The sequence below is a fragment of the Rhinopithecus roxellana genome, chromosome 11 (genome assembly GCF_007565055.1).
Source record: "Rhinopithecus roxellana isolate Shanxi Qingling chromosome 11, ASM756505v1, whole genome shotgun sequence".
In the NCBI taxonomy this organism is placed as follows: domain Eukaryota; kingdom Metazoa; phylum Chordata; class Mammalia; order Primates; family Cercopithecidae; genus Rhinopithecus; species Rhinopithecus roxellana.
This window is the reverse complement of record NC_044559.1, coordinates 599,254-618,659: the sequence shown is the minus strand read 5'-3', so window position 1 is coordinate 618,659 and position 19,406 is coordinate 599,254. Positions and strand designations below refer to the sequence as shown.

The window sequence follows — 19,406 nt, the reverse complement described above, 5'->3', positions numbered from 1 at the left end:
TCAGTGGAAAAACAGGAAGGAGAATAGGTAAGTCTTCCTCAGAAAAGGAGAGATATGATGAAAGGATCCAGGGCAGTCACAGCCACAGTCTCTGGTTGCCAGCAGCAAACAGGGGTAGGGGTTGAAGGCATCAAGGATACCCATGGGCTGAACCCTACCAGAAGCAATAGTTCCACATTTCCCTGCTAAATATAGGTAGGGTGTGAAGTGACAGGGCCCACTAGACCAGAGGAAGGCAATTTCAAGACAGAAAGTAAGCCCAATTCCAAAAACAGGCTCTTAGGAGTTTATCAGAAAACTATTTCCAGGCACTGGGAGTGATTAGTCATTTCAGAAATCACAGATCTATGACCCAGCAATTCTCATCCTGGTTTAAACATGAGTGCACTGGGGGATAAACTGTTGATTGTGAGATCAGTTTAGTATATGGGAAAAAGTATTTCTTTTAATAGAATGCAGTATAAGAGAAAATATCAACAAAGTACATTACAGGTAATTAGGGTAAGGATCTCATAAAACAGAATCTTAAGTTGTTGGTTTACATGCATGTGTTAGATACACACATGTGAACACACTATTCTTCAAGATACTATCCACATCACTCCTCCCTCAACGTAGACTGCTCAGTGAGGTCTTTTCCTCTCCATCCTATCTAAAATCAAACCTTGTATCTGACAACTTTTCCTATTTTGATTTTTCTTTATGGTGCTTATCATAGCCATCTTTTCTTTTTTCATTTTTGTGTTGCAGACTGACTTTCAGTAGATTACAGAGCAAATGTACTTTCTCAATATGACTGCTGGAAGTAATAAGGACACAAACTCTCTGGTCTACAGTGACCGCCCAATAAAAATATTCTAGGATGGCTTGTCACTGGTCTCTTTTGTAACAAACTACCATTTCTGGATCAATACAAATGTGGAGGACATGAAGACATAGTACTCTGTGGAGCCAGGATTGGGGTAAATGCCACACCGTGATCACTATGACAGGTTCTATTACTAGAAGAATGCAGAAAAGTTGCACTGAGCAGTCAAAGGAATAGTCATAACACATATTTAAGTACATAATAAAAATGTATCAAATTAACACAAGAAAGGGTGAATTAATCAAATAGTGCAGGGACAACTGGCTATTTATTTGGAAGGATACAGAGCTGCTTACTTTATACCACATACAATAAGAAACACCACAGGGACATATGAATAATGTAATTTAATATAATGTCTGCTTCACACATGTTGAAGGAGGGATATACCTGCGTGGTTCCAAAGGGAGTTTACTTATGCCAATAGGAAAGGAGAACAAACAGAAACACTTAACTTGCAACTAGTAGAGTAACTTTATTTCTAACACTGAGCCTTCTACATAGGAATTTACAGAAATGAAAAACAATGTGCTGCTTATTCTCCATTTCTCTTCCCAGATTCTCTCTCCACCCTTCTCTGTGCCCACCTGGGCTCTCCCGCAGATGTATCTGGTTGGTTTCTCCAAAGAGAGGCACCAGCAATTTGGCACCACAGTTCTCGTAGTAATGATGTCTCTTACAAGGTGGCCCCTCCTCCATGACAGCAGTTCTTACTGGGCTCTGGTAACACTGTTTCCATCCTTGCCCTTCAAGGCTCAGAATGGCAATGGCTTCCTGCTGACACAAGTCTCTGGGTGTTTCAGAGCCCCTTGTTTCTGGCCCACACCACTGTAATCAGTCTGCCATTAAAATCTTTTTAGTTGGAGAATTCTGTTTTCCGCCAGAAAGAACCATGGCTGATACAAATAACCATCCATATATTAACTTGTCAAAAGAAATAATTCTTCCCCCAATTACCATATAGAACATTAACACTTAGAAAAATATTCCTCTGTGCCAGCTAGAATGCCTTCAGCTCTTAAGTATCAGATAGCCCTAAGACCAAATAAAAAACAGTTATTGAGGGTTATACAAAGTCCCAGTGGAGAGCAGGTACAGAGAGCAGAGTAGCTCGGCAACATCACCTCTGAACTGGCTTTTCCTACCTTGTGCACTGTTATCTTCAGCCTACTGCCCTTCAGATACAAACGATAAGCCAATAGCATGTACAGACATGAAAAAGCCCAGCAGAAGAGACAGAGTCTCTTCTCATGTCATGACAATGTTGTATCAAGGAGATCTTTCCCAGAAGGACTACACAATAATTCCCAAACATCTCACTGCTCCCAAGTTCACCCCAACAAAATCATTAAAATGGAACTTCCATGATTAGCTTTGACTAATCTGGACTTACCACCTAAGTCATCTGGGAGAAGAATGCACAAAAATACAAAATTTAGCTCAGCAAGGATGAAGTAGGGAATGGCCATCACGTGGGCAGTGTCTGTTAGAACTGCTGACCACTGTGTTCCAAGAGGGGGCAAAGGAAACAACACGACAAGGGAAGCAGAGACACTCTAAAATACTAATACACAGAACTAGTGTCACATAGGCCATGCCTAAACAGATACATAATGAAATACCAAGGGTATGAAAAGGGCCTTTCATTACATACCGCCACTTTTTATTTGAGGAGTGCAGTATTACTGTTTGTTAACCTTTGCATAATTTATGTAAAAACCATTCTTATTAACAGCATTTACATTACAGAATGACCCAGAGGTAGCTGAAAAACCTCAGAAAACTACTGTTTAACTTCTTTACTGAAGTGATAGTTCAGTAATGGCCATATTCATGCATATATGCCAGGAAACAGTCAGAGGAAAGGTACATGATATAGTTCTTTGTGAAATAATATTTCACTAAAAACACATACTGGCCAAACTACAAAGGGACTCTGGTAGTATTTAGAGTAGGACAGATTCAGAGGTAGTTAAAAACCTCACGAAAATATTTTTGGCTTCTTTTTTGAAGATGCGGTTCAGCTGTAAATGGCCATAGCCATTTATTTACGTCAGGAAACAGAAGGGGTACGCAGTTTGTATTGCCAAATACATTTTCATATATACACAGTGATGTGCTGTAAATATTTGACAGCAGGTTATCTGAGAAAATTAAAACCCTGATTTATAGTTTGTCAATTTCCATGGTGTAAACACTCCCACTAAGTCCAAGCTACCAACAAGACAGCACTGCATGTGGAGTTGGGAAGAGACAGATGTGCAGTGCACACTATATACAGTATTTTCATCACACAGATTAAATAAGTAAAACAACAAAGGTAATAGTGAAATGTAGCAAAATAATTAGGAAGTGATGAGTGCTGAGTATTTATTACCTTTGTTTTTAATTTAACTGTAAGTTTACATATTTTAAATAATGACTTTTTAATAACTGGCTCACAAAATTCCTTAAAATTTAACAATCAGCAGAACTTTTAAGTCAGTATGAGGTTATACTAGCACATCACTACATTTAAGTATATGTGTAGAAATATATTTACATATACATACAAACATATGTACATACACATATATATCAACCTATAAAGACACCAATGGTATTTAGTGTGGAAAATATTAACACATACCATAGTAGTTACTCAATTAAAGGTACGTACTTTCTCGTCACAATCATGTTGAATTCCAATATACAAATCAAGCATACTCAAATTTGTTATATTAGCATACTCACATAAGGTCTACAAACATCAGGGACTCTTCACATGTATGTTTAATGCTGCTGTCATTCAACTTTTACAAGCTTCAGATCCCACTGTGAATATGGGTATAAATGAATATTGTCCATTATATTTGCAATAAAATTTTGGTATCATGCCTGGAATATAACACTAAACAACATAAATTCTAGATAAATATTTTCACCATATTACTTAGGTGAACAGAATTCCCCTCAGTACAAATTTTCTAATGAAAGGTTTTAATTTTTCTTGAAAGCTTTTACATATTCAAACAAGAAGTCATTTTCTACAAATGTCTGACATTCTTTGGCTTTCTCTAATATCCTTTTTTGAAACTGTATAACCAATTTCACAGGTGTACGAAGGCTTCTAACATTCAGGATGTTGAAAGAGCTTTCACCCTCGTGTGAATTCTCTGATGTTTGGTGAGCACTGACCTCTGACTAAAGGTCTTCCCACATGCATTACACTCATACGGCTTCTCCCCTGTGTGAGTCCTCTGATGTTTAGTGAGAGCTGATTTTTCACAGAAGGTTTTCCCACATTCGTTACACTTATAGGGCTTCTCCCCAGTATGAGTTCTTTGATGTACAATTAGGTTTGACTTCACACAGAAGGATTTTCCACATTCATTACATATAAAGGGTTTTTCCCCTGTGTGTGTTCTCTGATGGACAGTGAGGGCTGATCTGTGGCAGAAGGATTTCCCACACGCATTACATTCATAGGGTTTCTCCCCTGTGTGTGTTCTCTGATGTTCAGTGAGGTTTGACTTCACGCAGAATGTTTTTCCACATTGCTTACATTCATATGGTTTTTCTCCTGTATGTGTTCGCTGATGGTTGGTCAGGTGTGGTTTCTGGCAAAAGGCTTTCCCACATTCAGTACATTCATAGGGCTTCTCCCCTGTGTGTGTTCTCTGATGTTGAGTGAGGTTTGACTTCTCCCAGAAGGTTTTCCCACATTCACCACATTCAAAGGTTTTTTCTCCTGTGTGAGCTCTCCGAAGCTGGGTAAGATGTGACTTCTTGCTGAAATTACTCCCATTTTCACTGTAATCATAAGACTTTCCCCCCATGTGTACTATCTGATGTTTTAAGAGAGTTGACTTTTCCCAGGTTTTGTCACTCACTTTATATTCATGGAGAATCTTTCTTGTGTAAGCTCCCTGATGGATAATGAAAGCTGAATTGTCACAGAAGATTTCCCCATATTCATTATATTCATAAGGATTGTCCTTTGTAAGAGCTCTCTGATGTCCGAACCTTAAATTCATGCAGAAGGACTTCCCACAAATACTGCATCCATATGGCTCCATTTCCAAATGAGTTCTTTGAGATATATCGAGCTTTAAACTTTCAATGAAGGTTCTTCCACATTCGTTATATTTACAGACTGTCTCTCCCATCTGAGATCTCTTATTTGTAAAAAATGCTGCCTCATCATGGAAGCCTTGTCCATTTTTATTATACTCAAAAGGTTGGCCAAAACTTGGCTGACTGAGATCCTGGTGATAATTAATGGCATTCCTTTTTTGATCATATTTATAAGACTTCTCTCCAATAGGGATTTTCTCATGCCTAATATCAAGGAGCAATCTCTCACATACATTAAACTCATCAGGCTTCTTTCTGGAACAGTTCTTTTTACTAATAATTAAGCCCGAAATATTTTTCAAACTCATTTCACATGAGTCACATATTTTATAGGAATAATTTCTTAAAGAAACAGGGTCTGTGCCCAAATTGAAAGTTTTGCCTCCTTTGTCTCCATTTTCTACACTTACTGTTTTGTTGTTGAATAGAAGCTCCCAAAAATGGTCATCTTCATTTTCCTGGTTGCTCTCTAACATGTCATCAACTTTCCATTTCCTTTCTAGAAATGAGAAAAATAACCACATCTTATGAACCTTAGTACATTTCTGATGGAACTGGACTTTTACACAAATGCCCTATCATACAGTCAATTCTTTTGTTTTAAATTCAGTTTCATGGTGTGAACTGAGTTCAAGTGTACATTTTCTTTACCCACCAAGGTTTAGGTGGAAAACATAAACATGCTTCAGTGGAAACAGGGAGAGGAAGTTGGCAATGACATTTAACACTTTATAAATATAACCTTCAAAACTGAAAAGAAAAGATGAAATAAAATTCACAGCACAGAGAACCAGAGTGGTTGATTCCGAAATAGAAAAACTCGGAGAAAATGGGGTGAACCCAACAGAGACAATGAACACTGAATAAAGAGATGGTAAAGATTAGCAAGGTTTCAGAGGATGAATTAGGTTTGGTAGAGACAAAATAGAGCTTGGTCCTAATCCACTCACACACAGTTTACTGGGGAAGAATTCCCACCAGAGTATACGCTTCTTTCTTTGAATCAGCAAGAAAATTAACATTCTGAAAACATCAACTTCCTTGGGTTCAAAAGAATAGTCCTATATAGCCCAAGATCCGGTGTTTTCTTTAAGTTTTATTGAGAAGAAATAATTTCTTTTAACGCTGTAGGAAAAGCATACTAGGGAAGGTGAAATAAACTCAAGACATGATAAATAGGAGATAGAGATATTCTGAGAGCTGTTCTTTCAAAGAGCAGGAAACGCACAGAGAATGAGTTCAAGGGAGTTTTTTAAAAAAGGAAATAGAGTGAGTGGTAGTGAGAAACATAAGAATTAAGTTCGGCAGAGGTAAAGCATGGTTTACACCCTCGTCTTCTCAACATCATGCAAATCTATTAAAAATATTTCTGTGCAGTCTGGCTAGAGATTAGACTCTCAGAAATTGCTCATCCCCAACAACATACCTTCCACTCAACTAGAAACATTCTATCCTTATCTCTCCTTAGATCCTGGATATCCTTCAGTGAACTGCTACTTTAACTTAAAAACAAAAACTAATAATAATAAAATAATGATAGCAAAAATCTCTATAACACCTCTACCATTTTAAGGCTCCACTTGATCCATCCTTTAGAAGTTACTGTCTATATAATTCATTGTAACATAAAATAAATCCCTTGCTCAATGCTATTGCCTCTATTGTGACCAGAGTCCAGATTTTGGCAGGTATTACTATAGTCTTGTTTCCTCTGCCCCCAATGAGTAAACTGTACATTATTCTTATAAAGCAACATGCACTGAATTATTTTCAACCTGTACCTGATCAGCTATAATACATGAGGACAAAATATGGGAATGTGTATTTAGAAGGAGTACCATAGAATACTTTCAAAATGTATGAAAATGAATGATCTCTCCTAAATCTGGCTACACAGATAATCAACAAAGTAATTATCAACATATCCAAATCAGTAAGAGAGGCCCTTCTCTTTTGGAGAACAAAAATCTCAATACAGAAAGAAACCCTAAGCAACCCTAAGCCATATGAACAGGTCTGAGTTTTTGGCATACAGCCACTAGTGGGTTAATGTCATAAAATCTGGGCTATTTAAATTTCAGCAAAAAATTAAGTTCTAACTTAAAACAAGTTAAATAATAACAAGCCATTACTATTCAATGTCTAAACACTTTACAAACACAGTATGAATTACCTGAAAAAAGGCAAGGCAAACAAGAATGGAAGTTTTTCAATAAATGAGAAAACATTTGCAAATAAAATTTAAGATATAGAATAGGATGGGATTTGACATAAATTTTAGGGAGCAGAAACAAACAAATTTAAGACAGGTAGCAAACAACTACACTATCATAGTCATTGAAAGGGAAATTTACTGAGCAGCTCCCTTGCTGTGATCTATTGAAAGTCAGCCCTTGATACAAGTGTTTAAAATTTAAAAAAGAAAATAAAGAGAAATTTAATTTATTAATAAGCAGCAACTTTAGGTTAGTTTGTTAAGCTAAAGGAAGATAAATTGAATAATTTAGGCTAAAAAAAGAGAAAAGAACCAACTAGGAATTAGAAATTAGACAACTAATAATTAGACTGAGTCAGGAATGAGAGAATACAGACATAGTTTTGCTTTTGAGTTATATCAATGAAAAGTGAGAATATAAAGGTATGTAGAAGATAGTTTTAAATGAAAAATAACAATAGGAACAAAGGGACCGGTAGGAGATATTAACAGGTTTATTAGCACAGCGATGCCATGGTTGCCATTCAAGACAGCAGTAACGTGGAAGAATGTACCTTATTTGACTACAGGAAACCAGGCTCTCTGGTTTTTGTGTAGCTCAGATTGTTATTCTTCAATATCCTCTATGGGATGAATTTAATACTTACTAAAAGCATTACTGTCCCAGGACTACTCTCACCTACATACAATCACACTCTAGAAAAGGGGTTGGCATATAACTACAAGGCAATGGCCCTTGGGCTAAGAATGTTTTTTAAGTTTTTAAAGGGAAAAAGCTGGATGAGACAGTAGAGAAAAGGGAAGAGGAAAAGAGAGGAGAGAGAAAGAGCAAGAGGAGAAAGAGAAGGAATAAGGAAAACAAAGAAGATGAGGAGGAGCAGCGGTAACCACGACCATATGTGGCCTGCCAAGCCTCAAACATTTACTATCTGGTCATTTACAAAAAAGTCTGTTGACTTCTGGTCTTGAAGATCTCATTCTGCCTCAGTTCTTTAACATCATCTAAAGTTGATGCCTTTAAAATGGATACTTCTAGTTCTGGCCTCAACCATGTACTTACACATATCTAATCTCCTAGTCAAAAACAGGCTTGATTCTAACAGTTACCTCCAACTTCTAGTGTTCAAAATTAAATCCGTGATAACTCCCTTATATGTCTCCTCTCTAATTTTTCTCTGTCTCAGTAAATGATAACCTAATTTATCTAGCTGCTTGAGACAAAATTATCGGGGTCACACTTGATTCCCCTTTCTCTCATATACAATCTGACAGCAAATGCTCTTGGCTCCATCTTCAAGATATTTGTACAAACCTACCACTTCTCAGTACCTCTGGCACCTCCAACACAGTCTCAGCCACTATCCTCTCTCCTCTGAAGCACATATGGTACCCTATCCCTACTCATGCCGCCCACAACCACCCACCACAGTATATACACTGCATAGATGTCAGAGAGATCCTTTTAAACTGTAAATCCAATCTGACAACTTAAGCTGATTTACATTTACTCAAAACAAACAGTTTCTCATAGCACCAAAAGTAAAATTAATGTATCTACCATAGCACATGTTACTTCTCATGACATTATCTCCCACCAGTCTCCACCATGCCCACTAGCTTCCAACCACAGTGGTTTCCCTGACAGTGTTCAAACATTCTAAGAACACACCTGTCTAAGAGGTTTGGTATCTTATGTTCTCTCTGCCTGGACTACTCTGAATCCACATAACTCACACTTTCATATTATTAAAGCCTCATCTCTAATGTGGGAACTTCTCAAAAAGGTTTTCTCTAACCTACTTGCCAAACAGACTATACCGTCATTCTTCATCCTCCTTTCCCGTGTGAATTCTCTTCACAGCACTGACCATGACCCAACTGTGTGTGTGTACCTATATACACACACATATGCACATGGGTGTGTACATATATACACACACACACAGACATGTGCACACACATGCTTTTTGTCCTTTATTGTAATACACACTAGGATACCAGGGACATTATTCTGTTAATTACCTAAAACATAACAGACATAGTAAGTGCTCATCATATGTTCTTAAATGAAAATATGGAAGGATTGCATGAATACCTGTCAGCTAACAAAAGGTGTCCAAGACAACAGAAGGAAGGTAAACAATTTTAAAAGATAAAGACAAACTAACCAAGAAAACATATCTAAAATGCAGCCAACTGGTTTGGATTATAGGTATAAGTAAAATACTTCAAAATGTCAAAAAAATAAAAGAAAGTTTTTTTTTGTTTTTGTTTTTGTTTTTGTTTTTTTTTTTTTTTTTGAGACAGTCTCATTCTGTCACCAGGCTGGAGTACAGTGGCGCAATCTCAGCTCACTGCAACCTCCACCCCCCGGGTTCACATGATTCTCCTGTCTCAGCCTCCCGAGTGGCTGGGACTACAGAAGCGTACCACCACATCCAGTTAATTTTTCGTATTTTTAGTAGAGACGGGGTTTCACCATGTTGGCTAGAATGATCTCGATCTCTTGACCTCGTGATCCGCCCGCCTCAGCCTCCCAAAGTGCTGGGATTACAGACGTGAGCCACCGCACCCAGCCAAGAAAAGCATTTATGAGTGAGAATAACATATGGAGGAGTGATTAAGGTAACAGGGATGTGGGCCAATTGTTTTTGATCATTTCCAAAGGTCTGGAGCTAAAAATAGACATTTCTAAAAAATATTTCAAAGGTGACAAATTCTAAACCAATTACCTAAGTTCTAATTTCCTCTGGCTTTCATCTGCCTTGAAATCACTAACTCACCTGGGTGGCACTGGCTTGGGAATCCTTTCTCTAATATCCAGGGCTCTTCTCCTTGCTCGATCTTAAAGATCACTTCCGGTTTAGTAATGCAATACCCTGTTAAGATAAAATAACACAGGACTGGGGCTAAATAGCTTTGTTTCAGGGGCTCTGAACACATGATGGGGAAGAAAGGCACAGCTTCACCAGCTACTCAAAGAAGGTGCACAAATGAACCAATCCCTGAGGAGGGAAGAGCACCTTTATGGTGGCCAAATGAGATCAGTCATCTCAGAGACTTCAATCTCAAGCTTTAATTTAGAAAACTACAGGGCATTCACGTTTCATCAACTAGTAAATGCATGCTATGGATAGTCATGTGGGGAAAAAAACTCCTTACCTACTGAGACAAGATTGCTATAATTTTCCAGGATCACATCTCTGTATAGTACCTTCTGAGCAGGGTCCAGCAGATACCACTCTTCCTGAGTGAAGTCCACACATACATCCTTGAATGACACTTGTTCCTGTAATAGTATACTCTTTTTACATGAAATGGTCAGAACTAGATGATATAGAAAAGATTTAAGAGAACTAATATCTTAAGAGTTTACTAAAAAATGACAGATAGTTTACCTCCCTCTGTGCTATACTATATAGAAAACAAAATATCTTGTATAAATTGAGTTTCTATTAAGGGTCTGGAATTGTGCTAGCTGCTGCAAATCCTACTGGTGAAAACAGACAAACATGGTCCCTGTTCCCAGCGTGCTTATGACCTGATAAGGAGATACACAGAATAACATTTACTAAGTTGCACACTGCAGGAACTAGCAGTGTGTACCAAGGAGACTGAAGTTACAGAGGAAATATTCGTTGTTTCATATTACCTTTTACATTATCAAGTTAACTGTCATCAAGGAAGCAAAACTTTGTTACTAAAATAATACGACTGAAATGAATATGACCAAGCTCAGCACATATTGATTCAAGTGACTGCCCTGCAGTCTACATGCCCATCAGAGAAAAGGACGAATCCTCTCCGCTCAACAAGATCATCTTCTGGAGCTTCCACCAATGTTTCCAATGTTTCTGTTTTTAAACACAATATTTGGCATCTAGTAAAAAACTTCATGGTATGTGAAGAGATAGGGACAATGAAAAAAAGACAAAAGCAAACTCACAGGTGACTGAGATAGTAGAATTAACAAACAAGAACTTCAAAATGAATTATAATTAATATGTTCAACAAAACAGAAGAAAATATCAACAAAATAAATGAGAAAATGGGAGAAGTTCAACACATACATGGTATGTGTGTTATACAGAAAAAGGTTAATACAGCAAGCCTGAGACTAATACCCTTTGAAAGGTCTGCTATAAAAGATCACCGTTGATGGGCACTTGGGAGCTTGGATTTCAGAAAGGTTCTGACCTTAACCTTCTCTGATAAGAACAGCTCACTGAGCCTGAGCTGTTTGTGTAAGTAATACGGTTTATACACGACATGTGCATTGCTTCTGGGAGTCTAGAATTTTGGTACATGATAGGCAGACAGTACCTATGTGACCAGCCTCTAATAAAAATTCTGGGCACCAAATGTCTAATGAGTTTCCTTGGTACACATTTTACGTGCGTTGTCACATGTCATTGCTAGAGGAGTTAAGCATGTTCTGTGAGACCCCACTGGGAGAAAACTCTAGGAATTTCGCTGATTTTGCTTTGTATCCTTTCACTACAATAAATCATAGCCATAAGTATAACTATGGATCTACAAGAAACAATACATCAGTAACAACAGGCACACCTAGCACCCCAATTTTGGTTTCTAATGCCATGCTCCAAAATATGCTGAGTCATCCTAGGGCATCATTAACAACCTGGGTGTGCTCTCAGACACCTCTTACACATGTATACACACAAACACGTGCACACACACACACACATAAAATGGACATTCTAGAGCTGAAAAGCACAATATCTGAAATTAAGAGCTCATTGCACTGGGTTCAAAATCATATTAAAGAAGACATAATCTGAAATATGCATTTAACAAAAGACTATCAAAATACATAAGGCAAAAACTGATAGAAGTAAAAGGAAAACTTGGAAATATACACCACAATTGGAGGCTTAACACACCTGTAAGTACTGATGGATCAACAGGCAGAAAATCAGTAAGTACATAAATGCCCCAAAATAGCACTATCAACCAACTTGATCTAAGTGACATTTATAGAATACTTCATCCCAAACAATAAAATACACATTCTATCATTCTGTTCATGTTCAACATAGAACGTACTTTGGGCCATAAAACATACCTTAATGAACTTAACACAATAGCTATTATACAAAAAACATGTTCTCAGACTACAATGGAATTAAATAAAACCAATAAGCAAGAGACGGTTGAAAAATCCTCCAAATACCTGAAAGCTAAACAACATACAACCTATAGATCAAAGAGGAAGTCTCAAAAGAAATTTTTTAGTGTTTTAAATGAAAATACTCCTTATCAAAATTTATGGGATGCAGAGACAGTAGTTCACAGAGAGAAATTTATAGCATCAAATTCATGTTTAGCTCTGCAAAAGATGCTTCTACAAAAATGAAAAAATAGACCACAGACTGAGAAAAACTATTAGCAAACACTTATCTAAAAAGGTGTTAGAACCAAAATATGCAAAAGAACCCTCAAAACTCAATAATAAGAACACAAATTATGCAACTTGAAAAACAGGCAAAAGATCTGAATAGACACATCTCCAAAGACAGACCAATAGCAAATACACATACAAACAAATGCTCACCATCATGTGTCATTACAGAAACAAAAATGAGATACCATAACATTTATTAAAATGGTTAAATCCAAAACAATGACAATATCAATTTCAGGTTCAGATGCAGAATAACAGGAATTTTGATTCACAATTGGTGGGAATGCAAAATGATACAGCACCTGTGGAAGACAGTTTGGCAATTTCTTACAAAGCTAAACAATCTAAATTCGTCGGGTACAGTGGCACACACCAGTAATCCCAGCTACTCAGGAGGCTGAGGAAGAAGAATCGCCCAAACCAGAAGGCAGAGGTTGCAGTGAGCTGAGATCATGCCACTGTACTCCAGCCTGGACAACAGAGTGGGACTCCGTCTCCAAAAAAAAAAAAGAAAGAAAGAAAACCAGTGCTCCTTTGAAAACCAGCTGCTTCTGGGCTGGGGCAGACCATGTATATAATGAACCTGAAATCACTTCTGGTACCAGAAAATGAGAAAGTACTCAAACGAAAACACGACAATGGGCTATGTCAAAGGGACACAGGAACCATTTGAAAACACAGCCTCATGGCCAAGCTGAAGCAGTTGGAGCAACAAAATGAACAAGGTAGTGTTGGATTATAACCAAAGTATAAGATAACTAGCAATGAGTTCATACTAATATAAATAAATGATTAAATAAACACAAGAGAACAGACAAATCTCCTGCACAGAATTCCTAATAATTTATATGGATACTCTGCCATCAAGGAGGTGTAGCGTAACTCTCCAGTTCATTCCAAAGAGTACAGTTGAAAACAGAGGACAAAGGAGTAACTTTACAGTGGAGAAACATGACCACACTACCTCCACCAGGTAATCAACAGTGATACATCAACAGTGATAAATCATGCTCATAGCATTTTCCTTTGATATGACATGACTGAATGACACTACCTCTGTGGTCTTCCTCTAAGAAACCCTAACCTCAGTCTAATCATGAGGAAGACAGGAGACAAATATCAACTGAGGGACATTCTACAAAACAACTGACTTGAACCCCTCAAAATTGTCAAGGTTATCAAAAACAAGGAAAGTCTGAGAAACTGTCACAGCCAAGAAGAGTCTAAGGAGACATGATGACTAAGTAGAATGTAGGCATCCTGGAACAGAAAAATTACATTAGGCAAAAATTAAGAAAATCCCAATAAAGTGGTCATTACTTAATAATATATCAATATTGTTTCATTAATTGTGACAAATGTACTACATTAATATGTTAATGATAGGGGAAACTGTGTTTATGGGATGTATAGGGAAATTGTACTGTCTTCACAACTTTTCCATAAATCTAAAACTCTTCTAAAGCCAAAAGTTTATATAATAAGAAAAAAACATGTAAGAGTACAAGATTAATGAAGTGGAATTATGTCAGCATAATGGAGAAGTAGGCGGCACCAAGCTCAGGTCCCTCAGAGACATCAAAAAACAAGCAGAAACTATCAGAATAAACTTCGTCAGAATTCTGAAAAGGTCAAAGACTGACCGCAACCAAACAGATGCCAAATCAGAAAGAAAAAAAAAAAGGCAACTTCAAAATGGTAGGAAAGCTTTGTGGCACTTCTACTTGCCTTTAACCCAACCCTCCTTGGCTTGGTGACAGCCTTGAGACAGCAGCCCACGTTCCAAGTGTGGGTCCCTGGTCCTTGATTCTAGAGGGACCAGAGCAGACTTTACTTATAAGGAATTGTTTATCTGTTGCAACTACGTGGGAAATACCAGAACGACTGATGCAATATGCTTGTCTCTGTTTCACCTAACTCAGAACTCATTTAGGATAAAAAAATAATAATCCTTGCTCGAAAACACTGTAAGGAGAACAAAATATCTGCAGTCGTCTGCAGCAGAGGATTATGGTTGAGACATATAGTATACCACTTAAGGCCTGAGAAGAAAACCTGGAGAAGGTATCTTTGGGAAATTTGGGCTTTCAAAAACCCCCACATATACTGAGAAATTTAGAAATCCGGACACATACCCAAGGCAGAATGTATATTCACAAGCCTTAAGAAGACCATAAACTTTCACCTCTAGCTATTCTCAAGGTTCAGTGCAATCAGGACATGAAGGCTAAAGCAAGGTTGTAAACAGCCTGGCTAAATGTTAAAGAGTACCCCAGTGCAGAGTCAATGTGCAAAGACTGGGAGAACTGTTTATTTGTTGTCTTTAGCACCAGGGATTCGAAGAAATCTCTGTAAAAACATTAGCTGAATGCAAGCTAAGGAACAGAGACTTCAGTGACACACATAGAACAAGGAAACCAGACTATAAAAATAGCATGGTGGCCGAGCACAGTGGCTCATGCCTGTAATTCCAGCACTTTGGGAGGTCAAGAGGTCGAGACCATCCTGGCCAACATGGTGAAACCCCATCTCTACTAAAAAAAAAAAATACAAAAATTAGCTGGGCGTGGTGGCGCATGCCTGTAGTCCCAGCTACACGGGAGGCTGATGTAGAATTGCCTGAACCCGGGAGGCAGAGGTTGCAGTGAGCCGAGATTGCAACGCTGTACTCCAGCCTGGCGACTGAGGGAGACTGTCTCGAAAAAAAAAAAAAAAAAAAAAAATAGCATAGTAAGGTACCTGAACAAATAGACAACCGCAGCCTTCAAAAATGAAAAACAGCAAACCTTAGGGAAGGGTAAAAATCTGATTTCCAAAGTTACCATATTAAAATATTCAAACGTCCAATTTCCAACAAAAAAGTAGAAGGTATTCAAAGACACAAGAATATAGAGCCTACTCAAGAAAACCAAATTCCTTCCTTAAGCCCAGATATTGGACTTAGTAAACAAAGATTTTAAATAAATTATCTTAAGCATCATCAAAAATTACAAATAAATAAAAGAAATGAGGACAACAATGTCTGAACTGAGTTGGAACCTTTAAAAAGAAACCAAGTAGAAAATCTAAAGCTGAAAAGCAAAATGACTGAAATTTTAAAATCCACTAGAGGTTTTAACAACCCATTTGAGTGGACAGCTGAAAGAATCATGAATTGGAGGATATAAAAATTGAAGTAATATGGTATGAGGAGCAGAACAGAAAAAAAAAAAAATAAAGAAATGTGAATAGAGCCTAAGGGACCTGTGGGACAACTTTGAGTGGACTATCTATCATACAATTACAAGAGTCCTAGAAGGAAAAAAGAGACAGAAATGGGAAGAAAGATTACTCAAAGAAGTAAGGGATAAAAACTGCCCAAACTCTATGAATAACACAAATTTTACATCCACAAAGCTCAACAAACTCCAAGTAAGAAAAATTCAAAGAGATCCACTGAGGCACATTATTATCAAACTATCAAAAGCCAAAAATAACCACCACAGAGGTCAGACACCACAGAGACCAGAAGGCAGTGGGATGGCATCTTTAAAGTGTTAAAGAGGGGAAAAAACAAAAATGAAAATCCGGCCAGCCAGGAATTTGTAAACCTGGCAAATCGATCCTTCAAAAATGAAAGATAAATTAAAATATTCCAGATAAAAGCCAAGAGAACTCATTATCATAAACCATGCCCTAAAGAAAATACTAAATGGAAGGTTGAAATGAAAAGATCTTCATAACTCAAAGCTGTATGAAGAAACAAAGAGCTCCAGTAAAAAATTATGTAAGTACAAAAGCCAGCATTTTGTATTTTGTAACTCCAACTCCTAGTCTGTAACTCCAATCTTTATTTCCTAAAGAAGGGTACCACAAATGCATACACAGTAACTATAAATCTATGTTATTCAGCGCACAATGTATAAAGATGTAATCTGTAGCAACAACAACAGTGGGAGAAGGCAGCTGTATAGGAGCAGAGTTTTGTATGATACTGAGACAAAGCTGGTATTTAAACTAGATTGTCATAAATGTGGAATGTTCACTGTTAATCTCCTGGTAAACACTAACAAAATATCTTTAAAAATACACAAAAGGAAATGGGAAGTAAATCAAAATATGCTACAAAAAATCAGCTAAACAGAGCAGTGAAAGAAATGAACAAAAAATTAGAAAGAAAGAAAAATACAGCAACTGGCAGAAGTCAGTCCTTCCTTGTTAGAAACGACTTTAACCCTCTTCTTTCCTTCCTTTCCTTTTCTTTCCCCTTCCTTTCCCTTTCCGCTTCCCTTCCTTTTCCCCTTCCCTTCCCTTCCTTCCCCTTCCCTCCCCTCCCCTTTCCTTCCTCCTTCCCTTTCCACTCCCCTTCCTTCTTCCCTTCCCCTTTCCTTTCCCCTTTCTTCTTCCCTTCCCCTTTCATTTCCCCATCCTTCTTCCTTCCCCTCCCCTTTCCCCTTCCCTCCCCCTCCCCTTTCCTTTTCCCTTCCCCCTTTCCCCTTTCCTTCCTTCTTCCCTCTTTCTTTTTCCTTCTTGTTTTTTGGGAGATGGGGTCTCACTCTGTGGCTCAGACTGGAGTTCAATGCCTCCATCTAGGCTCACTGCAACCTTGGCCTCCCGGGGGTTAGCTCAAGCGATTCTTCCACCTGAACTTCCTGAGGAGCTGGGACTCCAGGTGCATGACACCACACTGGGCTAATTTTTGTATTTTTTGTAGAGACAAGGTTTCACCATGTCAGGCTGGTCTTGAACTCCTGGACTCAAGCAATTCGCCTGCCTTAGCCTTCCAAAGTGCTGAGATTACGGGCAAGAGCCACCATACCCAGCCAACTTTAATTCTAAATAGGTTAAATTCTTCCAACAAAAAGGCAGAGATTGGCAGAATGGATTTAAAAAAAAAAAAAAACCTCATGAAAAAACTTAAGTCACATTCACAGAGTTCAGTGGATCTTAAATAAGAATAAATAAAAGCTAAAACAAAACCAAAACAGAACTTTAAAAGCAGCCATATAAAAACCCAAAACATTATGAAAAGACAACTTTAAAGTGAAAGGAAAAAACACAAACTCACTCAAAGGTAGAATTCTATATATAGCAAAAATAAAAGTTTAAGATTACTCTGTTTATTATTTCCAAATATCTTTGGGATTTTTAGTAGAGGCTGGGTTTCACCACATACAGAGTAAACACAAACAGAGTAATAACAACCAACAGATATGCATTATAAGAAACATCAAAGGGAGTTTTCATGAAAAGGAAAAATGATCCAAAACAGAACTATGAAAAGACAGGAAAGAGTGAAAAGCCTAGAAATGAAGGGGGATAAATGGAGTCAACATGTTTCAGAGTTACGGGTTAAGGTAGTACAATGAATAGTTTGTATTTCATTATATGTCAAAAATGCTCGCTTTAACTTCTAGGATAACCACAGAAGACTACCACAACACACCCAACAGAAGAGCAAAAATAAAAAATGAAATACCAAGTCTCAGGATGAATGTGTGGAGTAAGAACATCCATGCACTGCTGCTGGCAAAGTAAACTGGTACGAATCTTGGGCAGCTGGCGAAATCAACGTATAACCTTCGTGTACTGATGTATGATTTTGCCTGTAACTTCTGCTTTCCTGTAATGTACCATCACCTTTAAAAACCCTTGCTTATAAGCCAGGGATCACAGCTCTTAGGCGTTAACCACCTAATTCTCCTTGCCCGATGCCCTGCAATAAATGCCTCCATTTCTCTTGCTGCAAATCCCAGTGTCCGTTTTAGCTTTTTCTGTGTGCTTGGTGAGAGGACCCAAGTTTGGTTTGATAACAGAAAGAGGAATTATAGAATTCAAGTATCACCATTTTGCAATCTTTAATGAATTACTAAACTTAGACAATAATCAATGACTTTCAAACATTACAAAAAGACAATGGAGCCAGGTGCAGTGGCTCATTCCTGTAATCGCAGCACTCCGGGAGGCCAAAATGGGAGTATTGCCTGGGCCAAGGAGTTCGAGACCAGCCTGGTCAACAGGACCTGGTAGCAGGACCCTGTCTCTACAAAAAAAATTTTTTTTTAATTGGACAGGTATAGTGGCATGAACCTGTAGTTCCAACTACTCAGTAGGCTGAGGCAAGAGGATCACTTGAGCCCAGGAATTCAAGGCTGGAGTGAGCCATAACTGAGCCAATGCACTCCAGCCTAGGGGAGAGAGCAAGATCCTGACTCAAGAAAACAAACAACAACAAACAAAAGGACAATGAGATGTTATGTGGCCCTGATGTAAGTACACAACACAATCTATGATAAATTCTTACCAAAACCTAAGCATCAGTCAGGATTAAGTTCAACTACTTAGAGAAAAATACAGGGATCACAGAAACACGTTAAACATAACCACAGTGATACAACAAGGAAAATCTTCAACAAATACACTGCAGTAAATAAAGATATAGAGAAGAAACATACGACTCACAAAACCTTCAAGATAAAAGACGTTTCAACCATATTTGAATCCTTATTTAACAAATGTAAAAAAATGCAAAAACTGGAAAACACTGATTATACATTAAGAAATTTTCAAACTTTGTTGTGGTAACTGTATTGCGGTGTTTTGTTGTTGTTGTTGCTGTTTGAGACAGGGTCCCACTCTGTGGCCCAAGCTGGAGTGCAATGGCACAATCTCAACTCACTGCAACCTCCACTTCCTGGGATCAACTGATCCTCCCACCTCAGCCTCCTGAGTAGCTGGGTGCGAGCCACCATGCCCAGCTAACTTTTTATTTTTATTTACTTTATTTACTTTAGTTATTTATT

The 19,406-nt window shown here is 37.9% G+C and overlaps 1 protein-coding gene across 17 annotated transcripts in view; it reads right to left on the bottom strand.

Moving 5' to 3' along the window:
- Positions 1 to 19,406, bottom strand: part of ZNF248 (zinc finger protein 248) — an 80,238-nt gene that overhangs the window by 47,200 nt on the left and 13,632 nt on the right. For 5 of the 17 annotated variants that reach the window (XM_030940883.1, XM_030940882.1, XM_030940879.1 and 2 more), the window contains 3 exons: positions 10,414 to 10,488; positions 9,983 to 10,078; positions 1,319 to 5,483 (listed from right to left, as the gene is read on the bottom strand). In XM_030940883.1, coding sequence (XP_030796743.1) covers positions 3,985 to 5,483; positions 9,983 to 10,078; positions 10,414 to 10,465 — 1,647 coding nt within the window. In that variant the 5' untranslated portion in view covers positions 10,466 to 10,488 and the 3' untranslated portion in view covers positions 1,319 to 3,984. Of the gene's footprint in view, positions 1 to 1,119; positions 5,484 to 9,982; positions 10,079 to 10,361; positions 10,489 to 19,406 lie in introns of those variants that run through there. The other 12 variants (XM_030940888.1, XM_010380619.2, XM_030940890.1 and 9 more) reach the window with 4 other exon arrangements.